The sequence below is a fragment of the Ruditapes philippinarum genome, unplaced genomic scaffold (genome assembly GCF_026571515.1).
Source record: "Ruditapes philippinarum isolate M1 unplaced genomic scaffold, ASM2657151v2 ctg2403_1_1_1_1, whole genome shotgun sequence".
In the NCBI taxonomy this organism is placed as follows: domain Eukaryota; kingdom Metazoa; phylum Mollusca; class Bivalvia; order Venerida; family Veneridae; genus Ruditapes; species Ruditapes philippinarum.
In genome coordinates this window covers 86952-107198 of record NW_026856153.1, presented here as the reverse complement: position 1 = coordinate 107198, position 20247 = coordinate 86952, and the positions used below count along the sequence as shown (strand labels likewise).

General features: G+C 31.7%; 2 protein-coding genes across 9 annotated transcripts in view; one reads left to right on the top strand and one right to left on the bottom strand.

Annotated features, from left to right (window-relative positions):
* Positions 1-222: 222 nt before the first annotated feature.
* The window catches only part of LOC132745596 (E3 ubiquitin-protein ligase RNF4-like), a 41350-nt gene continuing 21325 nt past the window's right edge, over positions 223-20247 (top strand). The window contains exon 1 of the mRNA XM_060734554.1: positions 223-468. The gene's annotated coding sequence lies outside the window, so the exon portion shown is untranslated. The remainder of the gene's footprint in view (positions 469-20247) is intronic.
* LOC132745595 (uroporphyrinogen-III synthase-like) lies at positions 2134-18963 on the bottom strand. Of its 8 annotated transcripts, XR_009627867.1 has the most exons (10): positions 18827-18957; positions 16536-16673; positions 15324-15480; positions 12612-12686; positions 11451-11525; positions 10538-10621; positions 10002-10087; positions 9306-9401; positions 5478-5650; positions 2167-4732 (listed from the first exon to the last, which is right to left on the bottom strand). XR_009627867.1 is itself a non-coding variant. In XM_060734547.1 (9 exons), exons 2-9 carry the CDS (start codon positions 16626-16628, stop codon positions 5540-5542), a joined length of 777 nt encoding a protein of 258 aa, XP_060590530.1. In that variant the 5' UTR covers position 16629; positions 18827-18950; the 3' UTR covers positions 2148-5539. The 8 variants fall into 8 exon arrangements, 7 of the variants coding, with proteins under 7 accessions (XP_060590532.1, XP_060590534.1, XP_060590530.1 ...); XM_060734547.1 differs by having other exon boundaries at positions 2148-5650; positions 16536-16629; positions 18827-18950; XM_060734548.1 differs by having other exon boundaries at positions 2148-5650; positions 16536-16629; positions 18818-18930.

The following is a 20247-nucleotide window of genomic DNA, read 5'->3' as shown; positions in this document are numbered from 1 at the left end:
GTACACAACATGTCATGTACACAAGGGTGTAAATTAAGTAACAATTACATCAGAATTTAAAATATTATACAACACTATATATAACGACAACTAATGTGACACTATTTATAGTACTTTACTTTAAGAGCATCGGAAAGCTTCTAAATTTACATCCTACATGTTACCATAAATAAAGTTTAAACGCTAAATATATTGTGTCCACGTGTTTGTTGTTGTTGTTTGTTTGTGTTTATCGTACATTTGTATCACTCCAGTTATTTTCCAAATTGTATGAACAAGTATAAGAATATGATAAGAGAAAAATAATCGTGAAATACGAGCGGTTTTAATATGTAAATATACAGTAGAACCCGCTAAAATAGGGCCGCTTGAGTTTCTAACAAAAATGGTCTTAAAAAAGCGGGGTAGTTTCGGATTGCACGCCGTATAACGGGTGCCAGTGAGGACAGAATGCTACAACGATGACAGGTATCTAAAATTTACTGATTATTACATATAAATTATTACTCGGTTGGTAAAATTAGGTCAATTTCATTGCTATAGAATTACTGTCCACTGACTGGAGATACTACCAGGTTAATCTAGTGTCATGCATGCCAAATATCAACCAAGTGTGCCTTTCTTGAGATTGTTTCAGGCGTCGAAACAGAAAATGCTGTGGTTCTAGGTTCCAGGCTACTGATGATGGCAGAAACGCATTGAACTTGGCAAACATTCTGACAGAAAATCAAGATCCCTCTTTTTTTAGTTACGTGTTTTTATCCAAAATTAAGAAGTTAAGAATATGTTTACGATATAAAGTTAATAATGCAGTCGGTGCATCGAAAAAATATTTATTGACAAGCAGTTTTAATTTAGTACAAATTAAAAATTCAAATTCGATTTATAAATACATGCATAGCAATTAACATGGAGAAACTTCATTCAAGTAAGCCTTGTATGTTGCGTCCCTCACCGTTGAGTCCATAGATACAGGGTTTCTTTATGTATGTTTCTGTAATTTAAAATCGCATTGTATTGGTGGACACTGTTTGATTTACGGTGTCCGTGGCCGAGTGCCTCACCGTTATAGGTAAAATCCCACAGGAAACTTTAATTCTTGAGGAAGTTGTTCAGCTAGCTTATGGTGCAAAGTTAGAACAGTTTAAGCAAATGTCAATTATTTCACCTTGAAGGTCAATGCCAATTGAAAGTCAAGGTAATATCAGAATAATTCAACATTTCAGTTTTGTCATATGTGTTCTTTTGCTCAAGTATTAATCATATTTGTAAATAAATAACAAAGTTGGTGACAATTTGTTTCAATCATTTGACCTGGACAGTCAACGTCAAATAGGTTCAAGCTTTTGAGTTATTTTGTCCCATCATCAAACAAGAGGGCCATGATGGCCCTGAGATCGCTCACCTGTATAAAGCCCCATGGCAGAGCCAATTTTAACCCTAGGGCTTTTATTTGAACAAACTTGGTAGACACCCATAAGAAGATGTTTCATGCTAAACATCTAAGCTCTAGCTCATTGGGTTTTTTAAAAGAAGATTTTTTAAGTTTTTACTATACATATATAGTTAAAAACAATGACACCCCTGGGGCGGGCCAGTTTTGACCCCAGGACTTTTATTTGAACAAACTTTGTAGACACTTACTAGAAGATGTTTCATGCTTAATATCTAAACTCTAGCTATTTGGGTTTTGTCAAAGAAGATTTTTAAGTTTTTGCTATACACATATAAGGAAAATCAATGACCCCCGGGGCGGGGCCAATTTTGACCCCAGGGCTTTTATTTGAACAAACTTTGTAAACACTCACTAGAAGATGTTTCATGCTTAATATCTAAAATCTAGCTATTTGGGTTTTTTTCGAAGATGATTTTTTAAGTTTTTGCTATACAAATATAAGGAAAATCAATGACACCCCGGGCGGGGCCAATTTTGACTCCAGGGCTTTTATTTGAACAACCTTGGTAGACATCCATTAGAACATGTTTCATGCTAAATATCTTAGCTCTTTGAGTACTTTAAAAGAAGACTTTTTAAGTTTTAGCTATATGCATATGGGGAAAATCAATAACCCCCTGGGGCAGGGCCAATTTTGACCCCGGGGCTTTTATTTGAACAAACTTGGTAGACACTCATTATAAGATCTTTCATGCTAAATATCTTAGCTCTTTGAGTTCTTTAAAAGAAGACTTTTTAAGTTTTAGCTAAATGCATATAGGGAAAATCAATGACCCCCTGGGGCAGGGCCAATTTTGACCCCGGGGCTTTTATTTGAACAAACTTGGTAGACACTCATTATAAGATGTTTCATGCTAAATATCTTAGCTCTTTGGGTTCTTTAAAAGAAGATTTTTAAGTTTTTACTATATGCATATAGGGAAAATCAATGACCCCCTGGGGCGGGGCCAATTTTGACCCCAGGGCTTTTATTTGAACAAACTTGGTAGACACTCACTAGAAGATGTTTCATGCCAAATATCTAAGCTCTAGCTCTTAGGGTTTTTTAGAAGAAGATATTTAAAGTTTTTTCTTTTGGTTGCCATGGCAACCAGAGTTCTGCATGAAATTAATTTCTTTGAACAATTTTTAAAGGTGACCACCAAAGGAACATTCCTGTGAAGTTTGGATGAAATTGGCTTAGTGGTTTATGAGGAGATGTCATTAAAAGTAAAATTTACGGACGGACGACGGACGGACGCCCGAAGAAAAGTGATCACAAAAGCTCACCCTGTCCTGTCACTTTGTGACAGGTGAGCTAAAAACTTATGTGAGTCAATATAAAATTTTACATGCAGCTACTACATAGAAAATTTTGCAAAAACTTGTTAAATTATCTTAACAAGAGCCATCGCTGTGTAGGGCAACGCTCGGCTTTTTTTTCTTTCTAAAAAGCAAACAAAAGAAAGTTATAGACCTTTAGAAAAAAGTTAAAGGAGAAAAAAAAAGTTTTTCCTTCTTTTAAAAAAAAATTTATAGATAGGTCTAGTCACACTTATTTTGTTCATATATAAATTATTACCATAATGTTCAATTTACATCTGAAATTTTGAACATGGTCCAAATTTCAAGGTCATTATGAATTAAGGTCAAGTTCAGTCTGGTCTACTTAAAGGTCTTGTCACAAGGCTTGTTGTGGCCAAGTTTGAAGACAATACACAGTAACACTATGAACTTAAAAAGTTATGATCAATGGTAAAGTTTTTTTGGGGGGAGGGGGCAGCACAAACATGACTGTAACAATACCTCTATTCTTTTCTTTAAAAAAAACAAAAGGTATAAAAGTTTAACTAAGAGGTTATGCTATATACATGTACAATAAAATAATAATAAGCCATAAAATCAGTCATCGCCGAACCTGTATCCAGTTTTTTTATCTACCTTTAAATTTGCTTGTTTCAAGTGCCAAGAAAATCAGTTAAGGTTAGCAAAGCCTTACTTTTTCTGAATTACATGAAACTAACTTTTTTTTTAATTGGTAGGTAACCAACTGTTAGTTTACTTTTGTTTATTTTACGCCCCTTACATCCTTGTGTGGCTGCTGGCTGCAAATATATTTGCCCAGTAACGTTATTTTTTTCTGATCCTACACTATTTTCAGTTATAAGCAACAATATCATTATCTTCATGTATAAATATATATTCCTAGAATAATAAATAACAAATTTATCACAAATAGACATATTCTTAAACAAAACAATGTATTTATTGAACGTTATATAAAGGAATATAAAGGGAAAAAATTTATAAAATGTATAAGTGTTCATTATGTTGTTTACATTATCTTATGGTGAATTTTCAAAAGAGTTGTAACATAGAATGTCTGTGCTATTTAACACACGAGAATATTCTACTTAAGCAGAATAAAATGTTCAAAAACATAATATTATACTATTTCATGTAGAGTTTTAACCGTTAAGCAATAATTTCCTGCATGGGCCATTCGATCTTAATTAAATATACAATCACAGTTCTCTGAAAAACAGGCATCACAGAAGAACTGTTTTTCAAATAAAAACAATAATTATGAAATACGCTTGTATATAGGCAGCATATATATAGCTTTATACACTTTGAGGTTACAAAAACAATATTATCAGAAAAAAAAACCATTTTAAAGACGACTCAAAAAATAAATAAATAAAGAGATAGTTTTCAATGAAGTCTAAAAAGTAATTTAAAATAATAGATCACATTAAACATTTGTTTTCAAGAATGCCAGAGTACACAACTTAAAACAGAAAATAAATCATACACAATTAAGTTATTTCTAAAAGTTAAAGGGTATAAAGCTATATCCGATTAAAAAATTGTAAAAATCTGAAAACAGTAAAATTACATAGCTTTTATAACTTTTTTGTAATTTCTCGAATAAGTTGTGACAGAGAATGTCTCTGTGATCTAACATACATGAATGTTGTACAAAAATCAGAAACAAATTATCACTCTTCTAATGATCTAATTGGTTTAGCAATTATTTGGCACAAAATTATTGTTCCGCTCATTTTAATGAAATATACAAATTCTTTCAATTTATGTATTCTGTGGCTATTTTAATTATTATATAAGTAATAGTTTTGTAATCCAAAGACCTCAAATATGCAGCTTTTTACACTTCATGTGAAAGAACTGTTTTCCTCTTCAAACACACAAAATCTGAACACATGACTTTTTTCTTCCTTCTATCAGTTACAGGAACTTTTTCTTCGGTATATTCATATTCAGGAAGAGCTCACTCTGTATAATGATATAACATTATACACATCAAGTCATTTCCGAATTTCATCTATCAAGAGTTACAGTGACAAAATCTTCCTGTTAAACAAACAAATTAACAAGTTCTATTTTTACAATATATGAATATCAATGCCATTTTGGCAGTCCAGTTAGCTTAAAAGGTAGAGCGTTGGACTGTCAATCAGGCGACCTGTGTTCGAATCCCAGACCGAGCAGGTCATTTTTGTTGTGATTGATCATGAAATTCTTTCTACTGTCATTTGCACGGTGCCTTTGCCCTGGCCTGCACAGAAGTTATCAATTCCTTGCGGGACTGAAGACAACTAGTACTGGTAAACTGCTTCACACGTTGACAGCTTACCCAGAAACAATGCGGTGGCTGAACTTTGCCCTGGTAAATTCAATATACTGCTGTGATCCAGAGTGTACACTACCAACACCACCACCAAGTGGCAGTAGTGACTGCTACAATACATCATCACACCATATCTTTGAAATCAACATAGTAACAAAATATCATTTATCATTATTGAATAATTAAAAGTAACATAATAACAAGAGGGTGAGGATGGCACTATATTGCCCAACTGAATTTACAGAAAGGCTTCCTCTATAAAAATAAGGGAAAAATAACCCCATCCTATAATTTTAGTAGTCAGTCACATATGAATCATATCAATTAAAAAACACTAAAATCTGACATAAATATTTAACTAAGATTATTTTCAGTTAATTTTGTATGTACATAAGAAATTTCCTCAACCCTTGAGTGAGTTAAAATAAAAACAAGACTAGAATAAATTAATGCTAAGAAAATGCTTGTATAAGTCCCTCTGGATCAGGGATGCTTGCTACACTGTACACTGGAATATCTTTTTCTCTCAGCTCCTTCTCTGTTGTTGGACCTATTGCAATTACCTGAAACAAATATAACTAATGTATTTTAATAGTCTGTTGATTATGTGTACATTCAATCTAAATGATGTTATAGTTTTCAGATTAAACTTTGGAGTAAAAATAGGTGATTTTTATAAACAGTAGAACTTCTATGAGTTGAACTTCTATTAATTCAATTTTCTCGATGTCTCGAAGTAAAATGAAAGTCCCAATTTTTCCCCCTATATATTCTTTATAAAAACCTGTATCATATGTGTCGAAATTTTCACATGTGTCAAAGTTCTTTTTCCTGGTCCGTATAGAATACACGCCCGTTTAACTCACATTGAAAATTGTATTCTTGCCATTTGAATTACATATTAAAACCAGACAAGCACTGCGCTTGTCTTGCTCACAACGAGGTTATGGTGCTCACAACAAGGATTAAAGCAAAAAAGAGTATATCTTCGTTTCTACGAAGACTTTCAGATAATAATCTACCCCGAGTGACTGCGTCACACGGTATTTCCATCAAATTGTCCACCAACAGGCAATATCTTTACATGTGCATACTCGGAAAACACATCGCTAGCTAACTGCATTTCGATATTTTTACATAAATGTCTGTAATCTTCAAAAATTATGAAAAACTCACCTTGTTTATCGTGTCACACGTCAAAGATGGGTGCTCACAACGAGGAACGGAAGTTGCTCACAACATTTTTACCGATGGACATTTTTCACTCGTTGTGAGTTAAACGGGCGTGAGAATAAATCGAGTACATTTTACAATATTTAAGTCAAAGTACTTCGATTATTTAGACACCTTCGATCTCCAGACATTCTTATCTTTTCTAGCCACAAAAGATGATTTCAAATCAACTTGTCTGACAGGTGTAAATTACACAGCATTGTGTTCTAAGAGCCTTTGTATGCCTTCACATTTGTAAAATAATGTTTTAATTTTTATCATTTAGATTGTCGAAGTTATATTTGAAAATAAACAGTACAAATAAGTTTCTTTTGAGAACTTTCGTGACCCAGTGTCACATAATAATCACACTAGATTTATTTACTGTAAGCTGGTTTGGTTATCGCCCTTTCCTTTTGTTACTGAATGTAGGACAAAACCCCATCAGTTAAAACCCCACCACTCAAAATTTTATAGAGCGGACAAAACCCCACAACTATATTTTATAGAGTGGACAAAACCCCACCACTAAATTTTACAGAGTGGACAAAACCCCACCACTTCAGTTTTATAGAGTGGACAAAACTTTCTTGTAAACATGTTAAAAAACAAACAATTGTGCATCAGCAGAAACTCAAAAGAATGTGTGAACAACTCATCAACAAGGAGAAGACTGTACCCGAGTTTCTTCAGGCTATCGGCCACTGTATCCACTTAAACTAAGCACAATGAAGGAAAATAGACTCAACTGAATAAATTAGAAATGTGCTATACAAAATGTGCTATTTTTAATAATTAATTGATGAAAAGGTGCTATAATCTGGATTAATAGTAAGCAGTTTATTTTTTATATAAAATAAATTGAAGAAATGAATTTGAAGAAACTAATAATAATGGATAATTCAAGGTCATAAATGTGGCACAGTCTTAAATAAATGACTACTCTTTGATGTTGATTTACAGTTTGTAAATTGTTTGTATAATCTCATTCATTGTATTATATTGCTATTGAAATAAATGCTATATGCTATAATTATCATGTTTTGTTCTTTAGGGATTTGGATGGGGTTTTTTTTGTGTACAGCTTATTGCACCTTTTTTGCAATCAAAACATCATTAAATAACCTGTTTTGTTCTTCAGGGATTTGGATTAAGTTTTTTGTGTACAGTTTGTAACACCTTTATTGCATATTGCACATGCAAGATGTACATGCATAATTAATAAAATTGTTTATTCTTATATTACACAAACGTTATACTGAAATTAAAAAATAAAATGTGAAAAAAATGTGTCTATTATATATATTTCAATTTATCAAATCTTGCCCAATAATTGGTAAGTGTGGGGTTTTGTCCACTCTATAAAACTGAAGTGATGGGGTTTTGTCCACTCTGTAAAATTTAGTGGTGGGGTTTTGTCCACTCTATAAAATTTTGAGTGGTGGGGTTTTAACTGGTGGGGTTTTGTCCATCTTGTTGGTTGTGTCCTCGGCTTGAGATTTTGTCATGAAATTTGAAACCGATTCACAAGTGGAAGTCCCGATGTGTCGAAGTTTTTACCCAAGTCCCTTCAACTTTGACTAACCGAAGTTCTACTGTATAACACTACCATTTAACTTGTTTGTTTATTTCGCATCTTACCCTTTCAGCAGGTTGGCAGTAGTATTTCAAATTATTTTGTTAATCACATATAAGCCATTGCAGACAAGGCAAATACCAGTATGGTTTTAAGATTTTTTCAAAGGCCATAACTAAGCAACGCATGGTGTGATCAGGCAGGTTTAAAAAGGAATCAATATCTACTGATGATCAGACAGACGGACATTAAAAGACCATATACCATAATACAAAAGTTACCTTTGTTTGTTGTATAATAAGAGCTGTCACAGGAGACAGCGAAGCTCGACTAATAAAATACTGGATGCAGTAAGGAGGACAAAACTATGAAAGAAAAATCAATTATGTATAATTACGTATTAAGTTATAGTAAAAAAATAACATTTGTTAACATAAATTCCAAGATCAAGGGGAATAATTATAGAAATAGACATGCTAGAGTTATGGATCTTGCCACACAACATTTGTGTAATGATAAGAAATATATATTTGAAGTTTGAAGTAGATACCTTAAAAAGTAAAGAAGTTATTATATTTCTTAAAGAAAATCCTAAGTTCAAAGAGAGATAAATCTGTAAATATTGCTTCAAGAGTTATGAACATTGTCACATAAAATGTAATTAATGATAAGGTATAAGTATTTGAAGTTTGAGGTAGATACCTTTAAAAATAAAAAAGTTAAAATAAAAAATAACATTTTTCTAGTAAATAAATCTAAGTTTATGGGGAGATAATTCTTGCAATATTGGTGCTAGAGTTATGAACCTTGTCACATAAGATGTGGATGATGATTACGTAAATATATTTGAAGTATGAAGTTGATCCCTTTAGAAATAAATAAGTTACAGTAAAAAATAATATTTTTTATGGAAAATTCTAAGTTCAAAGGGAGATAAATCTGAAAATATTGGTGCTAGAGTTATGAACCTTGTCACATAAGATGGGGATGATGATAAGGTACATATATTTGAAGTATGAGGTTGATCCCTTAAGAAATAAAGAAGTATCAGTAAAAAATAGTATTTTTTAAGGAAAATTCTAAGTTCAAGGGGAGATAAATCTGAAAATATTGGTGCTAGAGTTATGAACCTTGTCACATAAGATGTGGTTGATGATAAGGAACATATATTTGAAGTTTGAAGTTGATACCTTAAGAAATGACAAAGTTATAGTGAAAAATATTTTACTGCACCAAAACTTTAATCTAAAATCTGGACGCGGACGCCGACGCCGGGGTGAGTAGGACAGCTCTCCATATACTTCGTATAGTCGAGCTAAAAATGGACAAACATATGTACAGATGACTGATCCCCAAAGAGTTACAAAAGATTGAAATGACCTTAAAGAGGTCAGAAATGCTAAAATCAGCTCCATGTATCAGCAACATACCTTCAACTGGTCAAGTGGAAGAATACCTGATGAGACTATATCTTCTGTATATTGAACCCCTGATGGACTAAAATACACCACATATTCTGGTAGTCCCTGGCAAGATATTATAGATAAAGCATTTGAATATATATTTGAGTAGAACTGGTACATATTTATATGTGTTGGTACCAAGTACTGGTGACCACACTAATAAGAACCATACTAATAAGAACTAATTGGCATTTTCATTATGGCAGATTTGTTCTTTGATGGTAAGGATTATCAAGTAAACATTAGAGTCTAGCTCACAACAATTATTCCAGATTTGTATATTAGTATAGGTATTCATGCTGGCTTTTAAATACAATATTATATAAATTAAATGATAACTCTAGCAATCTAACAAGAAATTAAAAGTATTTGAAATGTTCATTTAAAAGAAAATATCTACTTCAATTCCATCAATGTTTTAAGATAGGTGCGGTATAATACAAGAATAGTACAAACCATAAATATTTTTTTTTTTGCATTGTAACATTATAATGCTTTGTTCAAATGTTTTGTAATGAATCACCAAAGCCTACCAGCCTCCATGATTATATTCCTGCCCATTTTAACTTAAACAATACATTGTACTACAAAAACACACTAAAAATTGATATCTTTTATCCTGATTATAGCATACAAAAGTTTAAAATCATAAAAACTACATACCTGATGTTGTATTAATTCTTCTACTTTTAATTTTATTGATTTATTTCTCACAGTCTCATATACTTCAATTTCATTCAAGCAGAATCCTAAAACAGACATGGCAATATATGAATTATAGCATACATGCTTCACAATATTTCCCTATTAAATGGAAGGGAAGTCGAGTGCATCATTACACGATATATGCACAGCATAAAAAGGAATGTTTACCAGTCATATGAGGTCAGATGTTACATCAATTAGCCAAATGGTGTCAACTAAAATTTCTTCTACGCTAAATGTAGTTCAACATATTTCATCAATTCCCTTTCTATTACATATTAGCATGTAAGAATAGAAATAGAAATTGATGTTTTGTAGTATAGCCATGCATAGTTAATTGTTCAAATGCTTTAAAAATTTAATTATATTAATGTGCATTTGAACTCAAACTGTGCATAATTCTACAACAACATATCCCAAAATAATACCGGGTACATGTATGTATTTGCTGAACATAAATTGAAGTATCTCCGGTTATATTTTCAAATACCTACCTGCTTCTTTTAATTTCTTTGACAAAGTGTCTCTCCTTAGATTTCCACAGGGATAAAGTATTGGTTTATCTCTGCACTTTTCCTCTGAATAAATAGGAACAATTTTAACGGTGATGTAAGCGGTATAATTCCTTTTAAAAAATCAAAGTTTATTTTAATCAAACACTCTATCATCCATGTCATAAACAATTCTAAACATTTTTATCATACAAGTATATAGATTTTAAAGCTATAAAGACTTTGAAACATAGTTTTATAACATTCAGAGAAATATAATTAAAATTCATATGAAATTTTATGCAAAACAAAAAGACTTAGTAAAGGGTATAAAGCTACGTCTAATGAAATATTTTTATATTTTGTTTGTAATCATTAATATAATGTTGTTTCTATAATCTTATGGTAGATTATGATAAATTAGTATTCCGCTATTTCTTTTTAACTATTTCTTGCATGCGTTTAAAATTTAATGAGCATAAACTCAGATCTTAGGTATTTGATTGGTCCAAAACCAACACAGAATGTTTATTGACTAATGAAAATCCTGAGATTCAAGACAGAACTCAGATAAAAAAAAATTTATAACTTCGAGGGCTAGACCTTTCAGTTCAAACATGAACAAATTATTTTTTTTAATAAATATGAAATACATCTCGCACCTAAGTAAATGATCACATTTTCACTTGTGATATAAAATATTGTATTTGTGTCACTTCTCAGTGAGATATACAAATGTATATTCTATCCTGTCAAAACAAACAATCATTCTCTATAATTCAGACATAGAAACTACAGCCAAATATTACATGCAATAGAAGTTGCTAAAAGCTCTAACCCTGCACTTGTAGTAAAAACAGTGTAATTTGTAAACCACAGGACATTAAATAATTTCAAATTTGATAAACAAATCTACCTGTTGTGATATATTCTGCTAATTTTTCTGCATTTCCAGCATCACCATACACTGCATTAAATCCTGCATCTTTAGCTGCAATAAATAAATATACAGTTTGTGTACCTTTGTGATTTTATGACAAAACACATATACTGATAAATGATCTTGATCTAGTTTGGAGCTATTTACATGTATATAAGGTAGTTGACTCTTTTTTATGTTAAAGACATTGTTATTGAATTGACCTACCTGTACTTTCCAGTGAAAAACGTAAAGATGATGCTTAAAAGTCTTTTTACTTGATCTTACCAAAACATTATTTAAATTATAATGTTATAGAACGTGCAATCAGCAAATGTCATACGTTTAAAGATCAATTTTCATTTTTAATTCTAAAGTTTACGACCAGCAGAACGTTACAAGGATTGTATTACAGAAGTCCAGTATCCTGGATTTATACTATTATTATACATATAGCATTGTAATATATGCTGCACTTAAACCATTCTTGTCGGACAGTACAAGGTGAATAAAATAAGAAAATTTTCATGTTTATTTGTCAGCAACCCCCACAAATATGTACTTTTCTCTATTCACTTTTTAGTAATAACAACAGACACTGTCAATCTAAAATCAGTCATTCTTGCCAAACAATTTATCATTAATATTTAACTGTTGCAAATAATAAATGCAAGTCCTTAATTTACATGTCGAAAATTTACCCTGGATGATCCATAACTTAACCATGGAAAATGCTGAACATCATTTGATTGAAAAATGAACAAGAAATGTCAGCAAGACAGCACTATCAACTATTATGAGTACTTGCCTAGAAGTGGGGATGATGGTTAGGAACAGGTATATACAAAATTTCAAAGCAATACTTCAAAGGGTATAGGAAATAATTGGGGTGGTACAAAAAACTTAACCAAAATACAAAGATGGAAAATGTGCCATATTTTTGTCAATGTCCATGATAGAGTTATGTCCTCTTGTCCAGAAGTGGGGATGATGGTCACTATTAAGTAATTACAAAGTTTTAAAGCAATACTTCAAAGGGTATAGAAAATAAGTGGGGTGGTATATAAAATTTAACCAAAAGTTTGACGCATATGCTGATGCCTGGGTAAGATAACACTCCCTTTAACATAAATCAAATACCCAAGCTAAAAATATTACCAGCTTTACATGTGCTACCTCCAACAACATAACAAGTTAGGTCACTGTAATTAACTTCTTTACTGGAATCTGAAACTAGAAATATACAACTGTTAAATAGTCATTTCAACAACATTAACAAAATGTATTTCAAATAAAAAAAAAACATAAAATATTTTAAGGACAATTAGTTTCTTCAATCTTGTATCTGTGAATCAGTGCATTAAATTTTGATAATCAACAATTTAAATGTAATGTTAAATAAAACTAGAAATGTGTCATCATGCCATGGATGCCCCCGCATGCAGCCAAAATTTCAGATGTTATAATATTTAGTTCCAAATTTGTTTGCACAAATTATTTTTTTCATTTAAAGTTCAAAGCCCTTAAAACTTTTCAGTGTTAACACAAACCATTTCCATACAATGTTCAAGGCACTGAAATTATTCAGTCTTAACCTTTTGAAAATAGCATATTTCATATTTGTAGCCAAAATAATGGCTACATACATTTCCACAAAAGTATGAGTGCTGAAACTGAAAGTTCAAAATTTTTCCAACATTCAAGAAAGATTAGTTTGTCCAAAATCATTGAACCACGACCAAATTGAAACTTAAACTGCTTATTCCTAAGATGTATCTATATTATTTTCAAAGTGAAAGGGACATAACTCTGCCAAAAAAATCATCGAACCATGACCAAATTCCAACTTGACCTGCCCATTCCTTTGACATATCCATATGTCAAATTTGAGTTGAATATGTAACACTGTTGGGTAGATAATGAACAGAAACTGTAAATTTCATATTATTTTCAAAGTGAAAGGGGCATTACTCTGCCAAAAATCATTGAACCATGACCAAATTAGAACTTGGTCTGGGCATTCCAAAAACATATCCATATGTCAAATTTGAGTTGAATGTATTGTACTGGTGGGGAGATAATAAACAGAAACTGAAAATTTCATATTATTTTCAAAGTGAAAGGTGCATAACTCTGCCAAAAATCATTGAACCATGACCAAATTTGAACTTGACCTGCGCATTCCTTTGACATATCCATATGTGAAGTTTGAGTTGAATATGTTGTACCGTTGTGGAGATAATGAACGGAAACTGAAAATTTCATATTATTTTCAAAGTGAAAGGGGCATAACTCTGCCAAAAATCATCGAACCATGACCAAATTGGAACTTGACCTGTATTTTATCATGACATATCCATATGTCAAATTTGAATTGAATGTGTTGTACCGTTGGGGAGATAATGAACGGAAACTGAAAATTTCATATTATTTTCAAAGTAAAAGGGGCATAACTCTGCCAAAAATCATCGAACCATGACCAAATTAGAACTTGACCTGTATTTTATCATGACATATTCATTTGTCAAGTTTGAGTTGAATGTGTTGTACCGTTGGGGAGATAATGAACAGAAACTGAAAATTTCATATTATTTTCAAAGTAAAAGGGGCATAAGTCTGCCAAAAATCATCGAACCATGACCAAATTGGAACTTGACCTGTATTTTCTCATGACATATCCATATGTCAAATTTGAGTTGAATGTGTGCAACCGTTACTAAGATAATGGACGGAAACTGATGATGACGGAATGACGGAAGGACGGAATGACGGAACACTATATATGTCCCGGGGCATAAAAATCTAAATCTAAATGGGACATATTTTGGCTTATATTGTTATAGAAAACAACTAATGATCACTTATCTGGGATACATGTAAATTGTAAATCTTTCATTTCAAAAGAGACATTAATAATTGTACATTCAAAGCCACATGCTGATATGCAAATATTTTTTTTTAAAAAACTAACCTTTGGAATGAAAAAAAAGGAATAAGCATTGAAGATTGTATAAATAATAATTACAATTAATATATAGAGGATATTGAATGAGTGTAGATTTAATACTACATTTATTGAACGAGCTGAATAAAATCATATTATGAGAGCCTCTGGCGAGCATAATATTGTTTTATTCAACGAGTTCAATGAATTTAGTATTGAATTTACACGAATATAATATTCTATTTATCACATATATAAAATAAGAACGGCAAACTGTTAAAATGAGTATTTTAACACTAACGCTAACATTAGCGCACTTTAACGCTATGTTTCTATATAGCGCAAATGACGTCACGTCAAAGTGTTATTACACTAGTGTAATATCGTTTTTATTAAATGGCTTTATTATACTCCTGCGCCGTGATTTATGTGATAAAATACTGTACATATGTACATTGTGATAAAATCAGTACTCCTATAATCTAAGTAATTATTACACCATTGCTACTGGTCAGTGGTGTAAGGGTTATTTTGCATATTTCACACATTATTTGTAAACTATATGAGCTATAAGTACCTTATACTACCATAAATTACATTGTTCATATGACAAAACACATGAAACTGTCAAAAAAAAAAAAGTTATATAAATTTTGCATTAATATGAATGCATATGGTTGCTTCAAAATAAAAAGCAACAAGACCTGTTCATGGACACCATGCTGCTTTTTTTCTGTGCTTGATAAAAGCAACAAAGGAAAGAGAGTATTATTCTGCAAACTTGTTTAGCTGACTTACATGTTACAACATATTAAAAGTTGAAGTGAATCCTTTAATGTTTTTTTATAACAAAAGCAAATATACCAAGTCAAAATGTTTTTGAGTTGAATAGAATATACAATGATCATATAGAAATAAATAATTACTGGATAGTTGTGTGGCCTCCACAGCTCGTTGACTTGTGAACACTATAGCCGAGTAGTCCCTATACTGTATCAAACATTGTGAGAGTTTATCAATGTTGATATAGTTGAAGTCTAGTACTGGTATACTAACTGGTTCGTATTTATGTTCTCTTAGTTCCTGAAACCGTACAAAGAAACATTGATATATATACATGTATTACTAAATAAGTATGTAACAATATTGTTGCCTTCAACATATCCCTTAATCATGGCTTAATGAGTTAAATTTCTAAAATGTAATTGTCAGAATTACTTACTTATACTTGTACAAAAAGTCTTAGTCAAAAATAGCCATTAGCGAATAACTTTGCAAAATATAATTTTAGGATTATATGCCCTTGTGATATGGTATCACATGTTGGTAATCAACAAGTATATCAAGTCTGAAGTCAATAGCGTTGACAGCTTCTGAGAAAATGACCTGAACTACAACTTATTACAGGTAACATGCAGTGACCTTAACATTTGACCTTAAAATAAGTAAGGCCGGGTGCATCCACATATTAAGTATCAATGTTAGTATTTAAATTAATGACCATATCAATTCCACGGACGATTTTTCACAGAATAATGTCACAATATTCACACACAGACACAAAATGTATAATCCTTGAATAAAGTGATAAAAATAAACAAATATAAACAAAGAAAATCAATAACAAAGCAACGAAAAGTGTATGGCATATATGCGCGTTATTATTGTTTAGACAGGAAGTGTTCACTAGTGACGTCACATGGTCAAATCGACAAGGGAGGTAATCAATGTAAGCTTAGCGAGGGGATCCATTTTTTTTCCACAAAAGTGCGATTTAAGTTACCAAAAAACGTTTTTCAGTGTGAAACAATGCTATTATCAGATTTTAATAATTCTTTAGAGCTTATTTATCACTTTTGAAAGGTTTTTCATTTTTTCACCAAATATGACCTTTAATCAAAAAGGTTAGCCAACACAAACAACAACAAGTTCACAATGACAATTCACTTTTTTTCAAATAGTGTAACTGAAGAAGGAAAGTACTTTACTTCTCATTACATAAATTAGAATAAATTATCTGAATACAATTGGCTGCAGCAGTCCTTTTCACTGAATACACCCAATTAGTGATTTTTATCCTAAATGGCAATAATTGATCAATGCAAGTGCATAGAAATCAAATGTGAAATAATAGCTACTTTCTCAAACAGATCCGTTGTGCCTTCCTTTGGAGCCCTGAATAGAAGAACTGATTTCTTGGACAACTTTGTGGCATGAGTACTAGTTGACATTCTGGAATAAACCATTCAATCTTACAGTGGAGTAGATTGTCCCCCCTGTAAATAGTAAGACACATGCATTTAAACTTCTGCTAATTTATGAGTGTCTGTTACACCAGTCTGAGTCATTTTGTCAAACTGTATTTGCTAATTGTGTCACCAATATTATATTTGCATCATCCCTTATTTCACAGTAATGGCAATTTATTTCCATGTGGCAGGTGTTTACATCTATAGGTCAAAGTTGACTAATTTCATTTATCATAATACCAACACAAAGAAAATTTCAGGCAAATATTTTAAATCTGTACAACTTTTTACACATTTCTGTAAAAATGTTTTGATAGTCTGTTAAAATTGTGTTTAATAAATGTAAATACTTTTCTCCTCATAGCTTCTGTTAGTAACTCAAGATTTATCCCATGATGAAAACTTATAAAGAATGAACTGATCATATCCAACTGAAGTTCAAGGGTCAAATATAAAATAACTAATAAATACTTGCAATTATATAATTATTTCTTAAACCTTACATCAGTATTAATCTCATGGTAAATGGTGTTAATCACACCCTCCGGTTATTTTTGGTTTTTTGTTGTTTTCGTTTTTCATGTTTAAATTAGAATTACAAAATGTTATAGCTGTACTGGCATGCAGGCATTGCCTGAACAAAAGCGTTGTTGCTTAAAAAAAATTAACACACTGCACTTACCAAAACATTGAATGTAACACATCAATATTTGGCTTGTCACATAAATTACGGAAATTCCATAATGTTCTAAACATAGAATAACCCTTAGTTATGTGGCCTGATATGGGGTACCAATATTATCCATTACATGTATTTTGTATGAAGATATTGAGTAGTTCCCATACATTAAATATAAACTATTATAACTATACAATGTTGTTACATGTATATCAGACTTATTTTTCATTTAATTGTTGAAGATACCATTTTCCCAGAGGAAGGTTCTGTTACCCCAAAGTATTCAAATGCAATGGCATGCTTATATGCAAGATATTTACGGCTACGCATAAAAGCCATAAAATTATTTAATATAGTAATATAGTTAAAAATTCTGATAATTAAACAGGTTTTCATCAAATTGTCCACTTATCTGTACTCAGGTGGTATTAATGGAAAAACCTATAACAGTTCTCATATGTAAATATTTTTGCGCATGCACACAAGGACAGAATTCCCCAACGTTTACAACCTGTCACATTTTGACAAGGCACAGGTGAAAGTGATTTAAAATGAAAATTTCTTATAAGTGTTGCTGAACTGACCTAAGATTTTGTCTCTTTCATACATCTGCTTGATTTGAAATAAATTTTTTAAGAATGCACGTAAAAATGTAGCCTTTACACAAAAAATATGGGTACTGCTTCTGTACAGGAACTCGCATGCCAGTAGATACATAATGTTTACAGCTTTTTTATTTAAAAATGGTGTAACAAATATATGCTCCAGGCAGTGTTGCATCTAGGCTGTGCGATTGCACAATTTGCGCATATTTTTTGCAGCTCGTGCATTTTAATGTGTAACGATCCTTTCAACTTTATTCAGTTAATCTTCATTGTACATTGAACGCTTCTGCCATGTTTGTTTTCACTTGCAGAAATGACTAAAATACGTACTAAATTGTGTGTAGCGGCAGGGTCATCTTTGGTTTGATCTGCAGTTCTGCACGCTTAAATTTAATACTGTATTCATCAATATTTTATTCTATTTCTGACGATAGTTGTCAAATATGCCTCTAATAGAAACTTAAAATAAATTATTTTGGTATGTCATGTTGTATGGTAAATGCATGTCCCATACACATTTTTTCCAATTTCCCCACATTTTTCAGTTGAATGGGGGACAATCCCCCATAATTTTGGAATTCTAGAAGACTAGGTGCAACACTGCCCATGACATTTTTTTTATCAAGATGTCAGAGACAAAAGCCAAACAAATGTGATTTCTGTCCTCATTTGATAAATTTGAAAAATTGTTCTGAGGGTATGACAATAGCCTAGATCTAATAAACATGGTATCTATTTTTAACATAAAACTTTCTAAAAATAGAATGGGTAAAACCCCCATATAGTCGGATAAACTTAAACAATAATAAGGCATACAAGGAAGGCTACATACAAATCTACTGAAATAAGTATAATAAAACAAAATTAAACAATTATTTGCATGATACCTGATTTACCTTCTCACTAATGGTCATTGATAACGGACAATTTTTGTCCATTTATTTTTTCGTTCGTGGACTTTCTTTTCGCAACATTTCGGCCAAAGAAAAGTCCATCGGTAATCGCTGAGATATTCCGAGTGGCATTCAAAATGTCCTTTATAACAGTATGCGGTACGCGGAATTAACCCAGAGTTTTTTTTATTCTGGTTCCCGGCATCTAACAAGTATATCTTTGCGTAGCGAAAGGGGAAGGAACTCCAGACTAGAGTTTTTTGTTTTGTTTTTGTTTTTTTACCACACCAGAATCTTGGTGGCAAATCAAAAAAAATAAATACAAGCGCCAAAATGTAATTTTCTTGGCAGTTTATATTTATAAGGGTATGTAACAATGTGTACACCGGTCTTACTGTCGATATTTAAGAGGCCAGTGTGTATACAATGGGGTATACATGTACAGTTAGTTAGCCAATAGCGGATCATAGCCAATAACGGATCAGTCAGTAATTTAACGAAATATTCTTCTAACAGTTTTGAGCTTAAAAATGTTTTTACCTAACAGGCATGTGCATTAGGATGTTAGCTACTTGACAGCGGAAAAAATGTAAACATCCGTGCAATTCACATCAGTTTCACTCAGATGCTTAACCAAGCGTTTCCGTTTCTCGTGAAATTTAGCGCCATTGACAACACATATTTGAAATTATTGCCTTATTTATCGTAAAAACTCACAAGATATTTGATCAAAGCTGGTAGATATCTGATGCCCAATATGTTAACTACCTGCAACACCAACCGTTTAAAAAAATGCTTGAGGAATTATTTTGATAGCGCTATTCAAATGAATTGCACCGAGATGTCCATTAGCGGATCATGCAATTTTATAGGAAGGGACCGCCTCGGTTATCCAACCTGTTATAGAAAATATTTTTTATAGAAAATTTTGGTTTGTATACCAAATAAATAAATAAATAATATAAAGTTTAAATGATTTATGTTAATATTACAACTGAATTTTGCAGTCCATGCCAGAAAAAGTATTTTATGCAGTATAAACAGCTGCAACAGTGAAATACTGTTCCATGCTACATGTACGTAGGTATCCAGTTTTTTCCAGTCTATATATAACATCATAAATCATTGTTATTAAATAAATCAGATACAAAGAACATATTTTTTTTCATATTCAGCTATTTATATGACATATATATTGAGACTTGTCCTCACCCAGCGTCTGTGTCCTGATTTCAGTGCAGTAATTTTACAGTAAAATTATTTTTTACATATACATTTTTTTCTTAAAGCATCAACTTAAAACTTTAAATCATAATGTTCCTTATCATCAACCACATCTTATGTGACAAGGATGATAACTCTGACAAAACTGACAAAACTATGGCAACCATTTGTCTTGTGGTTGTTGCTTACACAAATCGTTG

What these genes read in the sequence shown, in the direction of transcription:
- LOC132745595 (XM_060734546.1), bottom strand. Translation starts at nt 16,643, where the DNA reads ATGGTTTATTCCAGAATGTCAACTAGTACTCATGCCACAAAGTTGTCC. An exon ending in AAGAATTAATACAACATCAG is followed by an intron (nt 9,402 to 10,001) that starts GTATGTAGTTTT and finishes ATATCTTGCCAG; the next exon opens with GGACTACCAGAATATGTGGT. An exon ending in TTCCACTTGACCAGTTGAAG is followed by an intron (nt 5,651 to 9,305) that starts GTATGTTGCTGA and finishes TATTTGTTTCAG; the next exon opens with GTAATTGCAATAGGTCCAAC.